This window comes from Pseudocercospora fijiensis (assembly GCF_000340215.1).
Source record: "Pseudocercospora fijiensis CIRAD86 unplaced genomic scaffold MYCFIscaffold_6, whole genome shotgun sequence".
In the NCBI taxonomy this organism is placed as follows: Eukaryota; Fungi; Ascomycota; class Dothideomycetes; order Mycosphaerellales; family Mycosphaerellaceae; genus Pseudocercospora; species Pseudocercospora fijiensis.
In genome coordinates, this window is record NW_006921537.1 from 4,521,177 (window position 1) to 4,537,141 (window position 15,965).

A 15,965-nucleotide genomic window follows, 5' to 3' on the forward strand; every position below is an offset into this window, starting at 1 on the left:
ACTAGACTAGTAAGTATATAAGGAAGGTTAAAGTAGTAAGGAAGGCTAGGAGGCAGTAGATATAAACCTATACCTAGGAAGCATAGGACAACTATAATAAAGCCTACTAGGAAAAGAAGATCTAGATTAAGAAAGACAAGATACAAGAATAGAGATCTATAATAGGAATAATTATAAAGAAACTAGAGGAGATATAGAGGATAGCTAAATAGGTAAGGAGACCTAAATAGGACAAGGATATGCTACTACAATTCCCGGACATTATAGACCAATAAGGACAAATGTAGACTACAATAGAAGGGAAAGCAAGAGCCCTAGGCTAACACTTCTTCTATAGAAAAGTATAAGCAGACCTATTAGATATAAAGGAGAAAGAACAAGAGACTCTACTACTAGGCATACTAAGAGACACCTAGGTCAAACCCGAAACTATTAAAAGGATCCTAAAGAAAATTCTAGGCAATAAGGCACTAAGAGAAGACAAGATCTATAACAAACTTCTAAAAGTATATAGGAAGGGGCTAGCCCTAGTACTAGCTAATATCTTTTTATAAAGCCTAGTACTAGGACACTACCTAAGACTATTTAGGAAGTCCCTAACAGTAGTACTAAGGAAGCCCTAGAAGGAAGACTATATATAGCTTAAGGCCTATAGACTAATAGCCCTACTTAACATAATAGGCAAGGTACTAGAAAAAATTGTCGCTAAAAGGCTAATAACCTTTGCCGAGGAAAGGAATATCCTTCCTAAAGGCTAGATAGGAGGAAGAAAGAAGAGGTTAACACTAATAGCTATAGAACTAATTATAGAACAGATTAAGCATATCTAGCACTATAGTTAAAACTAGGTAGCAACCCTCCTCTCCCTTAATATCTTAGGAGCCTTTAACAATGTCTCCTATAAAAGGCTCCTATATATACTCAAACAGAAAACTATATTAAACTAGATAGTCTAATTCATCTAGTCCTTCCTATAGGAAAGATCAATATAGCTTATTCTAGGCAAATTTAAATCAGACCTAATGCTAACTAAAAAGGGAATCCCCTAAGGATTAATACTCTCCCTAATCCTCTTCCTTATCTTTATAGCAGACCTACTCCTACTCCTAGAATCAAAAAACACATTAGCATTAGGGTTTATAGATAATACAAACATCCTAGCCTAGTCTAAGATAATAGAAACCAACTGCAAGATCCTAGAAGAGAAGTACTAGGAGTATAAAAAATAGGTAAGGAGGTATAGAGCAAAATTCGCCTTAGAAAAGTACTAGCTTATCTACTTTAGTAAGGCTAAATCAACCTATAATATAAAGCAATCAATTACTATCTAAGGCTTTAAAACCTAACTATTAGCAGAGCTTAGGGTACTAGGGATCTAGCTGGATCTAAAACTAAATTAGGGACTATAAGTAAAGAAGGTAAAGTAGAGGGCAGATACTAATATACAATCCATCAATAGGCTTATAGCCTCTATATAGGGGGCTATATTCGAGAAAGCTAAAGTTATATACAAAGCAATTGTTAAGCTAGCAATACTATATAGAGCATAGATATAGATAGCCTAGGAGAAAACACTAAAGAGGATTAAGCAACTAGTTAGCAGGTCCTAAACCTAAAGCCTAAAGAAAATCCTAGGAGTATACAAAACTATACTAACAAGGGTAGTAGAAATAGAATTAGGGATCCTACTAGTTAAACAATACTTTAAGGGACTAAGACACTAATATATAGCAAAGACAATAGAATACCTAGCCTAACAGACTATCTAAAAGGCACTAGACAAGATAAAAGCCTAGTGTATTAGGACTAGGAGGCGAGATAGACTACAAATAACTCCCTAGAAAGTTAAAGACCTAGAGCAATATAGAGTCTTAATAAGAGAAATGCTAGAGAAAGAGCTTTAGGGACTAAATATAAGGCTAAAGGAAGATAAGCTAAAGGGAGAGAAACAAAGCCTAGTAGAATCAATTGCTAGACACCTATAGGAGTAGGAATAGAACAAAACACAAGTCAGACTAGGAACCCTAAAGGCACTAATCAAATTTAGTCAACACAACTACTAGCTCTATAAGGACCTAAATAGGGCCGAGGCAAGCCTAGCTATCTAAATTAGATCTAAACATATTGGACTTAGATCTTACCTGTTTAGAAGAAACGTCCTAGGAATTAAAAGCAGAGCTTACTAATATAGCTACTAATCTTAGAACCCTAAGTATATACTACTAGTCTACCCTTAATAGTTAGAAGGTAGAAGCGATTAGAGACTAAAAGCAATAGAAAGGGAATACGACAAGCTAATCTAGAGCAAAGAAGACCTAAAGAGGATAGTAAAGTAGATTATTAAATAGGGATTTATACAACAATTCGTACTAGTAAGGGAAACTAAGGAGTAGATAAGAAGGAGGGAAGAAGAGGGGGAAAGAAGGGCAGGGCAGCAGGCAAGGTAGTCAGAGGGTAACAACTATAATACTAGTATACCCTAGAGGAAGGAAAACAAGGAAACGAGGAAGATTAATACTTATAAATAGGACAGGAAGGAGGTTTTTACTAACTAAGTTGGTTTCCTACCTAAAACAATATATAGAAACAGACCTGCATAGGCCGAAAGGCACTACAATAGGCAAATAAAATATCTATCTATCTATTTACGCTTATAGATCGCCGACTCTATAGGCTAAGAACGTATTACTACCGGGGTATTTTATACTTTTAAGATACCTCTCCCTAAGATTATTCTTAGTAGGCCTTAGAGGCGCGACTAAAAGGTAGTCGTCGATAGCTCGAGGAATGCCTAGATCTATAAGGCTAAAGCCGTAGCGCGTTCGATATATATACGGGAACTATAGGAGTTCTAGAAGGATATACGTAGCGCTCTATACGTATATACGATTAGCGTTCGCTAGCTCCGCGATATCGCTAAGGGTTCCTCTTTACTAGAAGAATTTAAAGACTTCGAAGACGTCTTTACTATAACGCCTAAAGCGCGACGTAAGCTCTCTAACGATATAGAGTATACGATCGACCTAATCCCTAGTACGAAGCCGCTATATAAGCCCCTTTACTATTCTTTAGGAAGATAGCTTAGCGACCTTCGTAATTACCTAAGCTTAGCCTTAGAGAATAATTATATCTAGCTTAGTATAAGCGAGGCAGGTACGCCGATTCTGTTTATACTAAAGAAGGATAGTAGTCTAAGACTCTATATTAATTATAGGGGGCTAAACGAGATTACTATTAAAAATCGTTACCCCCTGCCTCTTATTAGCGAAACGCTTAATAGGCTTAAGGACGCCGAATATTACACGTCCTTAGACCTTTAGGATATATATTACTATATCTATATTAAGCGAGGCGACGAGTAGAAGACTACGTTCCGTACGCGGTATAGGTACTTCGAGTATAAGGTAATGCCTTTTAGGCTTACTAATGCTCCTACTACGTTCTAAAGATATATTAATAGGGCATTAGCTAGCTAGGAGCCTTGTTAATATTTGCTATATCGTCTACCTCGATAATATTCTTATCTATAGTAAAACGCGAGAGGACTACGTACAAGATATACGCGTTATCCTTACGCGGCTCTAAAAGTTTATATTATATATAAATAGAAAGAAATATTCCGTCTAGAAGAAAGAAGTCGAATTCCTAGGATTTATTATTAGTACCGAAGGCGTATCGATAGATTAGCGTAGGCTAAACGCTATTAACGAGTAGCCTCGCCTATTAACGCTAAAGGAGGTTTAATCCTTCCTTAGATTCTATAACTTCTATTAGAGATTTATCCCTAATTACTCCTAAATCGTTATACTACTACCCGCCTTATTAAAAGGAGCCGTAAATAGCCGAAAGGTAGAATAGGTTTAGTAGGGCGAAAGCGAGGAGCAAGCGTTCCGCTAGCTAAAGGATGCCTTTAGCTCGGCCTTAATATTACGATACTATAATTCTACGAAGCCCCTATCTATTATTAGCTAGTAACCGGCCCTATATACTTAGGCTGAGTTTTAAGCCTATATAAGAGGCCTCCTTCTATATTATAGATAGAGTACTAACCTCGTATAGTATATTGTTTATATTACACTTCTATAATGCCTATATTGTAGGGCTCTAGTTATTAGCCTAAGCAACGGTCTTATTATCCTATTATACTAAATATAGCTACCTATATTATTATAGGTTATATTACCCTCGGTTGCTTATACTATTACTACTAGTAGTAGTAGTAGTATTAGTTTCCGTCCTTTACTATCGAGACCGATACTTCTACGTTCGCCTTAGTAGGGATTATATTATAATAGAGTAAAGATAGGAATTAGCATCCCCTAGCTTTCTAGTTACGAAAAATAATCCTAGCCGAGATTAATTATAAGACCTATAACTAGGAGCTCCTAGCGGTTATCGAGTCCTTTAAGTATAAGCGCCTATACCTCGACGGCGCCTAGTATACGATCCGCGTAGTTATCGACTATACTAATCTTATAGGCTTTAGAAAAATAAAGCAGCTTATCGGAAGGTAGGTAAGATAGATAACCTTTCTTACGCTTTTTAACTTTACTATTAAGTATTAGGCTAGTAAACGAAATCTAGTAGATATATCTTCGCGACGTAGCGACTACGAGAGCGAGTCGTAGGCAGCGAATAATCTTCTCTTTATATTATAGTCGAAACTAGCTCTATAGTTAAATCTACCTAATAATATCGAGCTAATTATAAATCGTATCTCTATTATATATATAGGGCTACGAGGCGCTAGTTTAGCGCTAGCGGAACGTAAGGGTTTTATTAGTAGTCCCGTAAGAGTAGCAGCTACTATCGTTAGAAACGATAGACCCTACTACGCGATATCTAATATAATCCTTAGTTTCGTATATACCTTATAACGGTTAGAGTAAGCGAGAGGAGGAGGCTTAGACGAGACAAGCTTACCGTCGGGTAGCTTAGGCTCTTTAAGTAGTTCTAACCTCCCGCCTAGCTATTCTCGCTATAGTAACCTTATCTACTACGGCGATACGCTATATATCCCTAAGGACTACGTATTACGTACGCAACTAATACGTATATACTATAACGACCCTTTAGCTAGACACTTTAGTATAGCTAAAACTATAGACCTAATATACCGAAAGTACTTCTAGCTAAAGATAGCCGAGGACGTTGCGGCCTATATCCGTACCTATAGAATTTCTTAATAGTCGAAGGCGAAGCGCTATCGCCTATATAGCGAGCTCGCTACTCTACCTATACCGACCCGACCTTAGTAAGAACTAATAATAGACTTTATTACTAATCTCCCGCCGAGCAAGCTTAGTACCTACGTATATACTACGATCCTCGTAATAGTCGACTGCTATACGAAGATAAGCCTCTTTATCTTAACGACGAAGAAGTATATAGTAGTAGAACTCGTAGATATCCTTTAGAGGGAGGTAATTAGGCGTTTTAGAGTGCTATCTAGTATTATTAGCAATCGTATATTATTATTTACGAGCTAGCTTTAGAGCGACTTCTACTTCGAAGCGTATATAAAGCGTAGGCTTAGTATAGCCTTCTATCTTTAGACTAATAGGCAAACCGAACGCGCGAATTAGACCCTCGAGTAATACCTACGATACTATTACTCTAAGAACTAGGATAATTAGGCTAAACTGTTACCCTAGGTAGAATTTGCCTATAATAATAGCGTTTATCCTACGCTACGTATAAGCCCCTTTAGGACACTCTATAGCTTTAACCCTAATTTAATACTAAGAGTAAATAAGCTACTAGCTTAGGATGAGCTAACTAAGGGAAGGGCACTAGTAGCTATCGACGCTACGGAGCGACTATAGAAAGTATATAAAACGCTTACGTAACGCTAGTAGAAAGCAGTAGAATACTAGGCTAAGCAATATAATATATACTATACTACTAAGACATATAGTATAAGCGACCTAGTCTTACTATTAATAAAGAATATTAGCTTAGATATCCTAAAGAAGAAACTTAGCCCGAAGTATATAGAGCCTTTTCGTATTATCGACGTAGTTAGAGTATAGGCGTACCGCCTAGCGCTACCGTTAAGTACGAAGATTTATAATGTTTTCTATATTTCCCTTCTCGAGCCTTAGTATAGGCGCGATAGCGAGAAGTATAAGATAAGTATACCTATCGCTAAAGATAATAAGTAGTAGGTAGAAACAATTATAGTAAAGAAGATAAAGAAGCAAAAGGCGTACTACCTTATTAAGTAGCGAGGGTAGCCTAAAGAGTATAATACCTAGGAGCTAGCTATTTATATTAAAGATTCTCTAGCGCTAGACAAGTTCGAGGCTTAAGCGTAGCGTAAGCGTAGGTAGTAATTAAAATAAAAGAAAATAAGACTTAAGAAAAAATAAAAGATACATACTCGTTTCGCTACTAAAAAGGGCCTATCGGCCTAGTATATATAAAAGGGGCGCCGCGTAAGCGTAGCGATAGCGGGCCGCCTATCCTATTTATCCTTAGACTCCTCCTCTTCGGCCTCGACGCCTATAGTAGCGTCGATAGCGGCGACGGCGTTAGCGCTAACGCGCTAAGCGAGGTTCTAGTATAGTTAGTATACGAAGCGTAAGAGAAACAAGGCTATAGGAAAAACTATATCTAACGACTAATCTCGACTAAGCTAGCTAAATTAGTACTAATATTCTTAAGGGTATCTAATAGGTTAACGTTCGTAAGGGACCCGCTAGCGGCCCTCTTACGGGCTAGGGCTTTGCCGCCTAGGGTTACCTTATTCTTATTAGTATAGAAGGCTATAAGGGACGATAGGATAACTAATATTAAGATTAGTATACGAAGCGTAAGCGAAGCGTATAAGAAACCTATATACGATTAAGGCGTCTAAGTTAGCCTAGAGGGCCGCTAGGGCCTCGTCGGACTCCTAAATAGAGTCGTAGCTATCTAGGTCGTATAAGTCGCGCGCGCCGCGTATAGCGCAGATACGCGATAGTAGCGATACTAGTAAGCGGGCCGTAATAGGCGTATAGAGAAAGTAGCTATCTCGGTAGCGGTTATAGTTATACTTAGTAGTAGGGTCTATATTGCCGCCTATATAAAGCTTAGTTAGGTCCTCTAAGGCGAGTTAGTTACAAAGCGTATATATATAGCAAGGGGCGAGAAAACGTACTATTAGCCGTAATATACTTAAAGTAGCGGGTATAGCCCTTTAGGACTTTTAGTAGGCGCTAGGTAGGCGTAGTAGATATTATAGGGGCGGCGCCTATAGCGCGCTTACCTACGGTACGAGAAGGAGTAGCTATACTAGTAATACTTATAATAGAGAATCGAAAAAAGAAAAAATTCTTTAAGTAATACTATAGGGGCGCGAGATACGAATAGGTAGAGTAGAGGCGAGTAGTATTCGGGGCGCTTAGAAAAAGAAGAAGTCTTTAAGTAGGCTTCGAATACTTTAAATACTCGCTTCGCTTTCGGGTGGCTTATAGTCTCGCGTAGCTACCGCGTTCTTAGAAATTTAGGCAACCTCTAGCTAGCACTAGAAGCAGCTACACTTCGAATCCACAAAACAAATAGTGGCTGCGAGACAATATATAATATACCTAGTAACCGTAGACTAGCGATAGGTACGCGCGCGAAGCGTATATAAAGTATAGAGTATAAGAATAGTATAACTTACTATACTATCCTATAGCTAGGATAGCTATATTAGGGGAAGGAGATAATTATAAGAACCTAAGCAAGTAAAGTCTCCTATCCTGCCTTAGCAAATCCTATATAATAATTATATAATATATTATATATACTATAGTACTAATCCGCTAGCGTAAAGTCTACTTAGCGTATAAGCGGAGATACTCGGTAGCTCGTACGGAAATACTTAGTAGCCGGCTCGGCGGACACACTAGCTATATAGGGCTATCGAGCTTAGTTAATAGTAAATACTCTACCCTATTCTTTAAAAAGGCATAGTTTAGTTCTACTATCTACTACTACGATTAGTAGAGGGTGTTCTATACGTTACTATAGATCTATTTTCTAATACAAGTTATATTATTGCTATATAATATTAGTATAGCTATTTCAAAAACTGTAGTAATAATAGAACTAGAAAAAAGCTTTTTTAACTTAGAATTCTAAACAATAATATAAAGATAATAATAACTCATTTTATATATAAGATAGCGAAAAGTAGAAATCTATACTTACTAAATAGATTTCTTAATTTAATTTTAAGGCGTCTAAGACCGAAGTAGCTATAGCTGAAATTGTATACTAGACGGCGGTAAGTAAATAAGTATAGACAAACCTGTTATACAAATTTGTTGCCTAGGCAGCACAATACGATCCTAGTCGAACTGTCGTAGCGCCTGCTGCGAGATGTCAGTTCACACAAAATGGATTTCGGTAGAGGTGGTAACTGGGTCTAACATGTCCGGCATGGCATGAACCGCTGCCTCAAGACTCTACAGTAGCCTTTGACAGTAATGCCCCGGCGCAGACACACCACATCTGCAATTAAAGCTTTTACTGCAGTTTTCTGTAGTGCTTAAGAAACTATACCAGCGATGTTGTGATCGCGAGGGGGAGCAATGTGGCTCTACTCCATGATTGTCGGTCAAGTCGATCTCTTGCTTGCATTCGCTTGTTGGTAAGGGCACGTCATCCTTCTCGATGGCGTTGAGGCCCTATGGAATACAAGTGATCAAGTCAGTCAACCATCTTCCATCACAGCTTCCTGAGGACGAGCATGACACTTCGGGCTCCGTCGCCTTGTCGGTAGTCGGTGATATCGGTGCTAACCACGTCGACAAGCTTTTCACTTCGTAGTCTCTCTACTTCAGCTTCGAAACCTTCTGGTTCCCAAAGATTGTCGAGGATGGTAGCTGCGAGGACACCGCCCTTCTTCAGTACTCGTACTAGCTCAGCAAGAGCAGGCGTGGCACCGACGTGTCCAGTTGTGAATGTTCCGACGCAAGTAACAATGTCGTAGGTGTTGTCTTTCTGCTGGATTGGCTTGAGCATGTCTACGGGCCACAGGTCTCGGTAGACATTCGTCCTTCGTGCAACCTTGAGCATTCCAGGTGATAAGTCAATGCCGTCGATGACTGTAGCGCCAGCCTGGGCCAGTGCGACACCGGCCAGACCAGTACCGCATCCTGCGTCACTTGAGGCATGTTAGCTGTGTTCATTCAGTAGGCCTCAATCACGAGCCAGCATCAGTAGCCACGAAGAGACTAGGCCGCCATGTTCTGCTCACTCACAGGATTTCACCGTCTAGCTTGCCATTGGCAGCTTGTACGGCTTGCACTGTCATTTGCGGGCCAACATATTTCGTGGCATCAGCCATCACATCGGCGTCGTACTGTGCTGCCCAGTCATCGTAGAGCTTGATGTGCTCTTCAGGTGTTTTCAGGTCGTACGACCGGTGTCGGTGGTCAGCCGAACTGATTGCGGTGGTGGCTGCAATACTGCCCATGGTGGCTATGAACACAATGCAGGACTGCCGAAAGCTGGAGTAAAGTGGTTTGAGGGCGGAAAGTTGAGAGATTGGGGGTGTTCGTACAAATTGAGCGTCAAAGATGCGATATATCTCTCAGCTCGCACGAGTGACAATTCCCCTCTTTCATGTGCAATCCGGCGGGAAATGCATATTGCGTCAGACACGACGCTATAAAGCTGGTTGCTGTGCGACGGAAGCTTGCGCATCCACAATGGTTGGCGGAGCTTCTTGGTTGTTCCAGATGTCTCTCATAGCCGAAAGTAACTTCGCAAGCGACATTGAAATGCTGGAGCTCCATACCTGGACCCATTACTCGCGATCGCCTGGGTACGTGTGGACGTTGAGGAAGATCAGCGCCACAAATTATGTGATTGCATGTGATGTAGCTAGAGCCAGCTACCTTGCTTGCTTGCGGGTCGAGCTGCTGCGCGGCTGTTGAAGTCTTTGCAATGCCGATGTGCTGATGGGGAAGCACAGCGTCTGATGGTGCTTTTTCTAGATGAAGAAGTATTGAATTGATGGAGGCACCCTGCCTTGTACGTAGCCTGTACAGTGATCAGTAGGAAAGCGGCAGTGTTCTCTCAGAGGGCTTGGTTCTGCAATTCCTGCGAGCCGTGATGCGCCTGTGTTCGCCACTTTCAGAGGTACAGAGTTCGCCGAGGTGGGTACCAGTGTGCAGCTGCAGGTCGTCTTGGCGCCAGTGAGATCTCTTTATGCGCCACTGTAGAAGACAATATGGCATATAGATATGTGAAGAAGGAGGAAATCAAAGAGCATTTGAGGTCAGAATATGGAAGCAGATGAGGTGCGGTCAGTGAAGAAATCGATATGGACGTGATCAAGGCGCTATACCTATTCTAGGGGCCAGTTCTCATGGATCTGCATACTGTTTTCGGTGTGGTTTTCCATGCGGTGTGTACTTCGCAAGACGATGAGGGCGCGGGTTGTGGCCGAATGACGCAGGAGCTTCTTTGGCTACATGTACACAGTGCTCGCGGTTGTGGGAGACAGCTATGCTGTGAGTAGACGAAGTAAGGCGGCACAAACGCCGAGTTTCGTCTGCATAAATGACCATTGAGAGGGGTGTAAGCCAACCATCAGAAATGGCTTCGTCCAGGTTGATGGTATGCGATGAAGGTCGTGTAAAGATACTTGGAGTACCGTTAGCACACGTCTGGAGCACGTTGCTGGCATGCAGAGGTACACTTACTCTGCCCGCGTAGAAGAGGCCTGCCATGAGAGCCATTCGGACCAACGCAGGCACGAAGTCAGTCCGCTGCCCTGCACCAGCCGGTCGCCTCGCCGAGCTCGTTACTCGATCGGACATGTTCGGAAGGCGATCGAGTGTCCAACCCGTTGTCGTCGAACTTTGGACGAGCCACGAAAGCAGTTGCGATGCCAGCAATTTTCACAGGCGCGGACAGAATCTTGGCAGCTGCTACTAGGTTCGAGAGAGCCTAGCTAACATTTTGGATTCCGCTATCTTGCCTAAGGCACGATGAAATAAGTCGTAGAACTAGGTAAGTTATATATAGGAACTTTAAAATAAGTCGTAGGTACTCTATAATAGGTATTAGGTAAGTAGGTAGATAGTATATTCTAAAGTATATAGTATTCGATAAAGTCTATAAAGGAAGGAAAGGAAGGTTAGAAAGTTAGACTAACGCTAAGCACTAAGCCCTGCCTAAGGCACTAAGACCCTAGCTTTACTAAGCTAGTTATATACCTTTTATATACTCTCTAATATAGGCTTCCCTTCTAAAGGCTATACCCTTATAGCTATTTCTTATTACTTATCTCGCTAAGTTATTAATTATAATAAGCCGCGCCTCTTATACGCTAAATCGAACGCTTAACTAACTAATTACGATACTATCTATCTTATTATAAAACCTTACTTTAATATTCTTATATAACTACTACTCTTCTAGCTAAGCTATTATTACTAACCCTATAGTAAGGGTATATTAACGCTATTATAATAGTAGCCTTAACTAATAATAACGCGTATACCTAGCGGTAACCGGATATAGGGAGTTATAGTAATCCCTTTTCGCTTAGTTATTAGTCTCTTAAGGTCTTATTCTATCCCCTTAGTAATTAGAACTATTTCTATTATATACGGCCTACTTTAGCTTTCCCGAATTAGCTTAGGGCATAACCGTAGATATTAGTATTCGGGCGTTAGTATTCGGGCTTCGGCTCTTTTCGAAAGCAGTTACTAAGCCTAATAATCTAGTAGCAACGACCGCCTAGGTCCTAGTTAGATAGCTATTAATTATTACTAAAATTAGTATAACTAAATTTCTATAGCGGCGTATTCGTAGCGTATAAGGTCGAAATCTAGTAGTTATATTTACTTAGTAGATTTGTAATATATCCTAAAGAGTTATAAGCTTAAGGTCTATACTATATCTATAAGAGTACTTCTAGGTATTACCTATCTATAGTTTTACTTTATAAAAGTCTCTTTCTATTCTTTTAGTTCTTAGTCAAAACTATATATATATTAGGGCTAAAGAGGCTATACGTAGTTAGTATATAATTAGGCCGAGTAAAGCTAGGGTCTTAATACCTTAGGTAGGGCTTACCGCTTAGCGTTAGGCTAACTTGCCTACCCTCCTCCTTCCTTTTCTTCTAGATTCTTATCGAATACTACTTATACCTACTACTACCCTATCTACCTGCTAATATAACCCCTATTATATAGTATTCAATCTACCTTTTAAGGGTAGTAGGTAGATAGTCCTTATTTTAAGCTTTTAGCGGTATAGCTACAAAAATTACTAATCTAACTATATTGCGCCCGAGAACAGGACCTATACGTACTATTCTATTAGAATAACCGTACTAATTATTAAGTAAGGCCTTCTATACGGCCTATTATACTAAGTTAATCGTACTAGACCTATACCTACTAATACCGCTATATCCGTACTATAGGGGCCTATAATCTATTATTAGTATTACCCCTTATAATAGCTAGCTTATTACGAAGTACTAATAATAATAACCGTGACGCTTTTAGTAGCGCTAGTAATAACAATACTAGTAGTATAGAGCCTATTAAAGAATCTATAGGTTATAGCGATAATCTATTATTAACTGTTAACGATATTCTTAATAACATTATTAATCGTCGATATAGCCGACTAGCTATTAGCCCCTAGCTAGTAGAGAGACTTTAAGAATAGACCCCGTAGTAGTTCGGGTTAGTTTAGTTTAGTTTGCTAAGTCGAAGATCTAGTATAGTTTAGGTTAGTTTGCTAAGCAACTATAGGAGTAGCTAGTTCGAACTATAGAATTTATTGGTTTCTAAGAAGTATAAGAATATATACGTAACTCGAAGCAAGCCCTTTATAAGATACGAGAGTATAGTAGGTAGCGTAGCCGGCATTTTTTAGTTATAGGAAGGTACTTATATAACCCTAAATCTATAGACAATTAGCTAAGGGCACTAACTAATTATAAGTATATATATATATAAGCTATAATAGTTTAGTTTAGAAACTATATTTACTAGGTATAATTTTTATCCTTTCGCTCGCTATTTAATTCCCTAACTACTTAGTAGAATATCCTTATCTAGATCTAGGTAGAACTTATCGATTTCTCTAGAAGCCCTCCTTAAGTTAAGGAGTTCTAATACTTTCCTACTAAACTATTCTCTAATATTAAGTACTAGGATAGCTCCTCCCTCGGTATTAGTATAGTATATAAAAGAGCTATAAAGCAGCTCTATACTACGTTCTACTAATTACTAGTACTCGCTATACTAAGGCCGAATGCTAGTTCGTATATAGAGACGTTAGTAGGCCTCTTCCTACTAAATAGCTAGCTTGTTTAGTATACGCTACCGTAGTATAGATATTTATTATATTTCCTAGTAATATACCTAGGTTACTTATAAGATTACTATAGCTAGTAATCGAATTACTAAAGAATATCTATACTATAGTAGGATACTATTATTACGCCGACTATTTATTAAAAGGAGGCTTTCGCCTATTACTATACCGGCTATAGATACCGGCTATATTTTAAAGTTTGCTGTACCTGCCTTTTTTCGCTATACCTACCCTTTTTAGCTATATCTACCTTCTTTCCTTACTCTAAGATTACTATAATATCGACTTGCGCGACGCTTACTCTATTGCCTAGCGATACCGCGATACTATCTCTTTCGCTATATATAACCTTCGTATCGATACCTATATCTCTACGCTCTATATCTACTATCTCTATAATATCCTCGCTCCGCGCGCGCCTTCGTATACTTTCGTAACGTGCTCTTTTATTAATTCGACGACTTTTATAATACTAAGTCTACTTAACTAAGTTACGACGTCTCGTAAGAAGGGACCTAGTGCTTCTACGGGTCGTAATAAGACTAGAAGTAGTAGAACGAGTATAGTATATCTACGTAAAAAGGCTACTACTACTACCGCTAGCTCTAGTACTAGAATAAGCGTCGCGGGTAAAGCTCTATATAAGACGACGACTAGCGCTTCTACTACTAGTAGTAATAATCGTACGAAGCGTCGATAGCGCCTAGAAGGTAAGTCTTATCTATAGCTAGTAGCGTAGCTAGTAGCGTAGCCGGTATTCTTACTTTTTTTTACTAATCCTTCTTTAGCCGTAGCCCTTCGAGAGATTCGGATATGTTAGAGTAATAGTAAACTCCTAATTTACAAAGCTCCTTTCTAACGACTTATTCGCAAAATTGCCTAGTATATTATACTAGACTATCGCTTCTAAGTATCTGTAATAGAGGCCCTTTAAGAGGCTTTAGAAGCCTATCTAGTTCGTATCTTCGAATATATAGTTCTCTTCTACCTCTTTTCGAACGCTACTAATACTATTTTAGCGGTTATTAAGGCGTTCGAGACGCTAAAGGACAAATTCTACCGTATCCTAGTACTTACCTAGTAGGATCCGTCTCTTCCTACCTTTCTCGAAATAGATTATAGCGGCTTCGCGATTAGAGGCGCCCTTATCTTAGAAACGGCCGGAATCCGACGACCGGTAGGCTTCTTTTCGAAGTAACTAAACAAGGCAGAGATTAACTACGATATCTATAATAAAGCGATACTTATAGTCGTATCTAGTATTAAGTTTTAGGATTCCGAGCTAAAGTCGTATAGTCCCTTTACGATTTAGACAGACTATAAGAACCTAGAATACTTTATAGTAAAGCGCTAACTATCCGAGAGATAGATCCGATAGTAGGAAGAACTAGCTAAATACTAGTTTACCCTAGTCTACCGGCTAGGAGTCGAGGCTACCCTACTAGATATCTTATTAAAGAGAGAATAGGATACATTAGGCCAAAACGATAAGCTTTTAAGGTTCTAAAGATTTCTAGAATCGGATCTCTCTCTAAACTAGCTAAAAAACGTATAAATCTCTAGCGCTACGATTCGAAACTTCCTACGTATATCTAAGGCGAGCCTATTATTTCTACTCGCGAACGAGATAGAGCCCGTATAACCCCCGCCGGAAGGCGCTAAACTATTCTAGGACCTAGAAATAAACGACCTATAGAAAGATATAGTCGAGAAGGATACGGTATACTAGACGGTATTATAGAAAGTCTAAGAGGGATCTAGGATATTATAGCTAGATATTTAGGTAAAGATTTAGATCGGAGACTATATAATAGACTCTAAGGGGTTCCTACGCTACTATAGCAAGCTCTAGGTTCTAAGAGCCCTAGCTACGACAGAGGCCGAATATAAGGATATAGGGACCGAAGAACTCTAGTAGAATATACTACGTACGAAGATTATCTAGGCCGATCTACGACTTACCGCTTTAAGGCTACCTAGGCCGGGATTCTACCGCTTCTATACTAGGTCGCGACTTTTACTAGCTACTATAGTTAAAATAGGTACGACAATTCCTACGAAACTATAACTATTACGGACGTAATAAAGTATAGAGAGAATATAAATACGGCCTCCTAAAACTACTACCGGTTCCCGACCGTTTCTTCTAGGAAATCTCGATAGACTTTATAACTAACCTACTAGAGTCCGACGGAACCTACTACCTCTAGGTAATTAAGAACCGCCTTAGTAAGTATTACCCTTATCGGAACTCTCTCTATAAAAGCGGAGGAATACGCGGTTTTATTTCTAAAATACTAGGTTAGGTATTACGAACTACCCCGAGCTATTACTAGCGATAGAGGTACGAATTAGATAAATACGTTCTAGAGAGAAATATATCGACTACTTAGCGTAAAGCAAAGGTTAAGCTCCGCTTACTACCTATTAACCGACGGAGGTCCGGAACGCGTAAATTAAGATATATAAGCTTACCTTCGGAACTATATTAACTAAATATAGTCCGACTAGAACTAATAGCTACCTATAGCGGGACTTACGTTTAACGGGAGACACTAGGCGGGATTAGGAATAAGCTCTTTCTTCGCGACTTACGGTTACGAGTCTACGTCCCCTATAGCGCTAGAAGAGGACCTAGCTATCGA

General features: G+C 39.5%; 2 protein-coding genes across 2 annotated transcripts; one reads left to right on the plus strand and one right to left on the minus strand.

Moving 5' to 3' along the window:
- Positions 1 to 8,378: 8,378 nt before the first annotated feature.
- On the minus strand, positions 8,379 to 9,516 carry MYCFIDRAFT_58956 (uncharacterized protein). Its single transcript, XM_007929847.1, has 2 exons — positions 9,234 to 9,516; positions 8,379 to 9,136 (listed from the first exon to the last, which is right to left on the minus strand). The coding sequence occupies exons 1-2, from the start codon at positions 9,446 to 9,448 to the stop codon at positions 8,698 to 8,700; spliced, it is 654 nt and encodes a 217-aa protein (XP_007928038.1). The 5' UTR covers positions 9,449 to 9,516; the 3' UTR covers positions 8,379 to 8,697.
- Positions 9,517 to 9,755: 239 nt separating this feature from the next.
- MYCFIDRAFT_176785 (uncharacterized protein) lies at positions 9,756 to 10,310 on the plus strand (the record flags this gene model as incomplete). Its single annotated transcript, XM_007930488.1, has 6 exons — positions 9,756 to 9,849; positions 9,894 to 9,958; positions 9,997 to 10,024; positions 10,058 to 10,086; positions 10,115 to 10,222; positions 10,260 to 10,310. The coding sequence occupies 6 exons, from the start codon at positions 9,756 to 9,758 to the stop codon at positions 10,308 to 10,310; spliced, it is 375 nt and encodes a 124-aa protein (XP_007928679.1).
- Between the last annotated feature and the right edge of the window lie 5,655 nt (positions 10,311 to 15,965).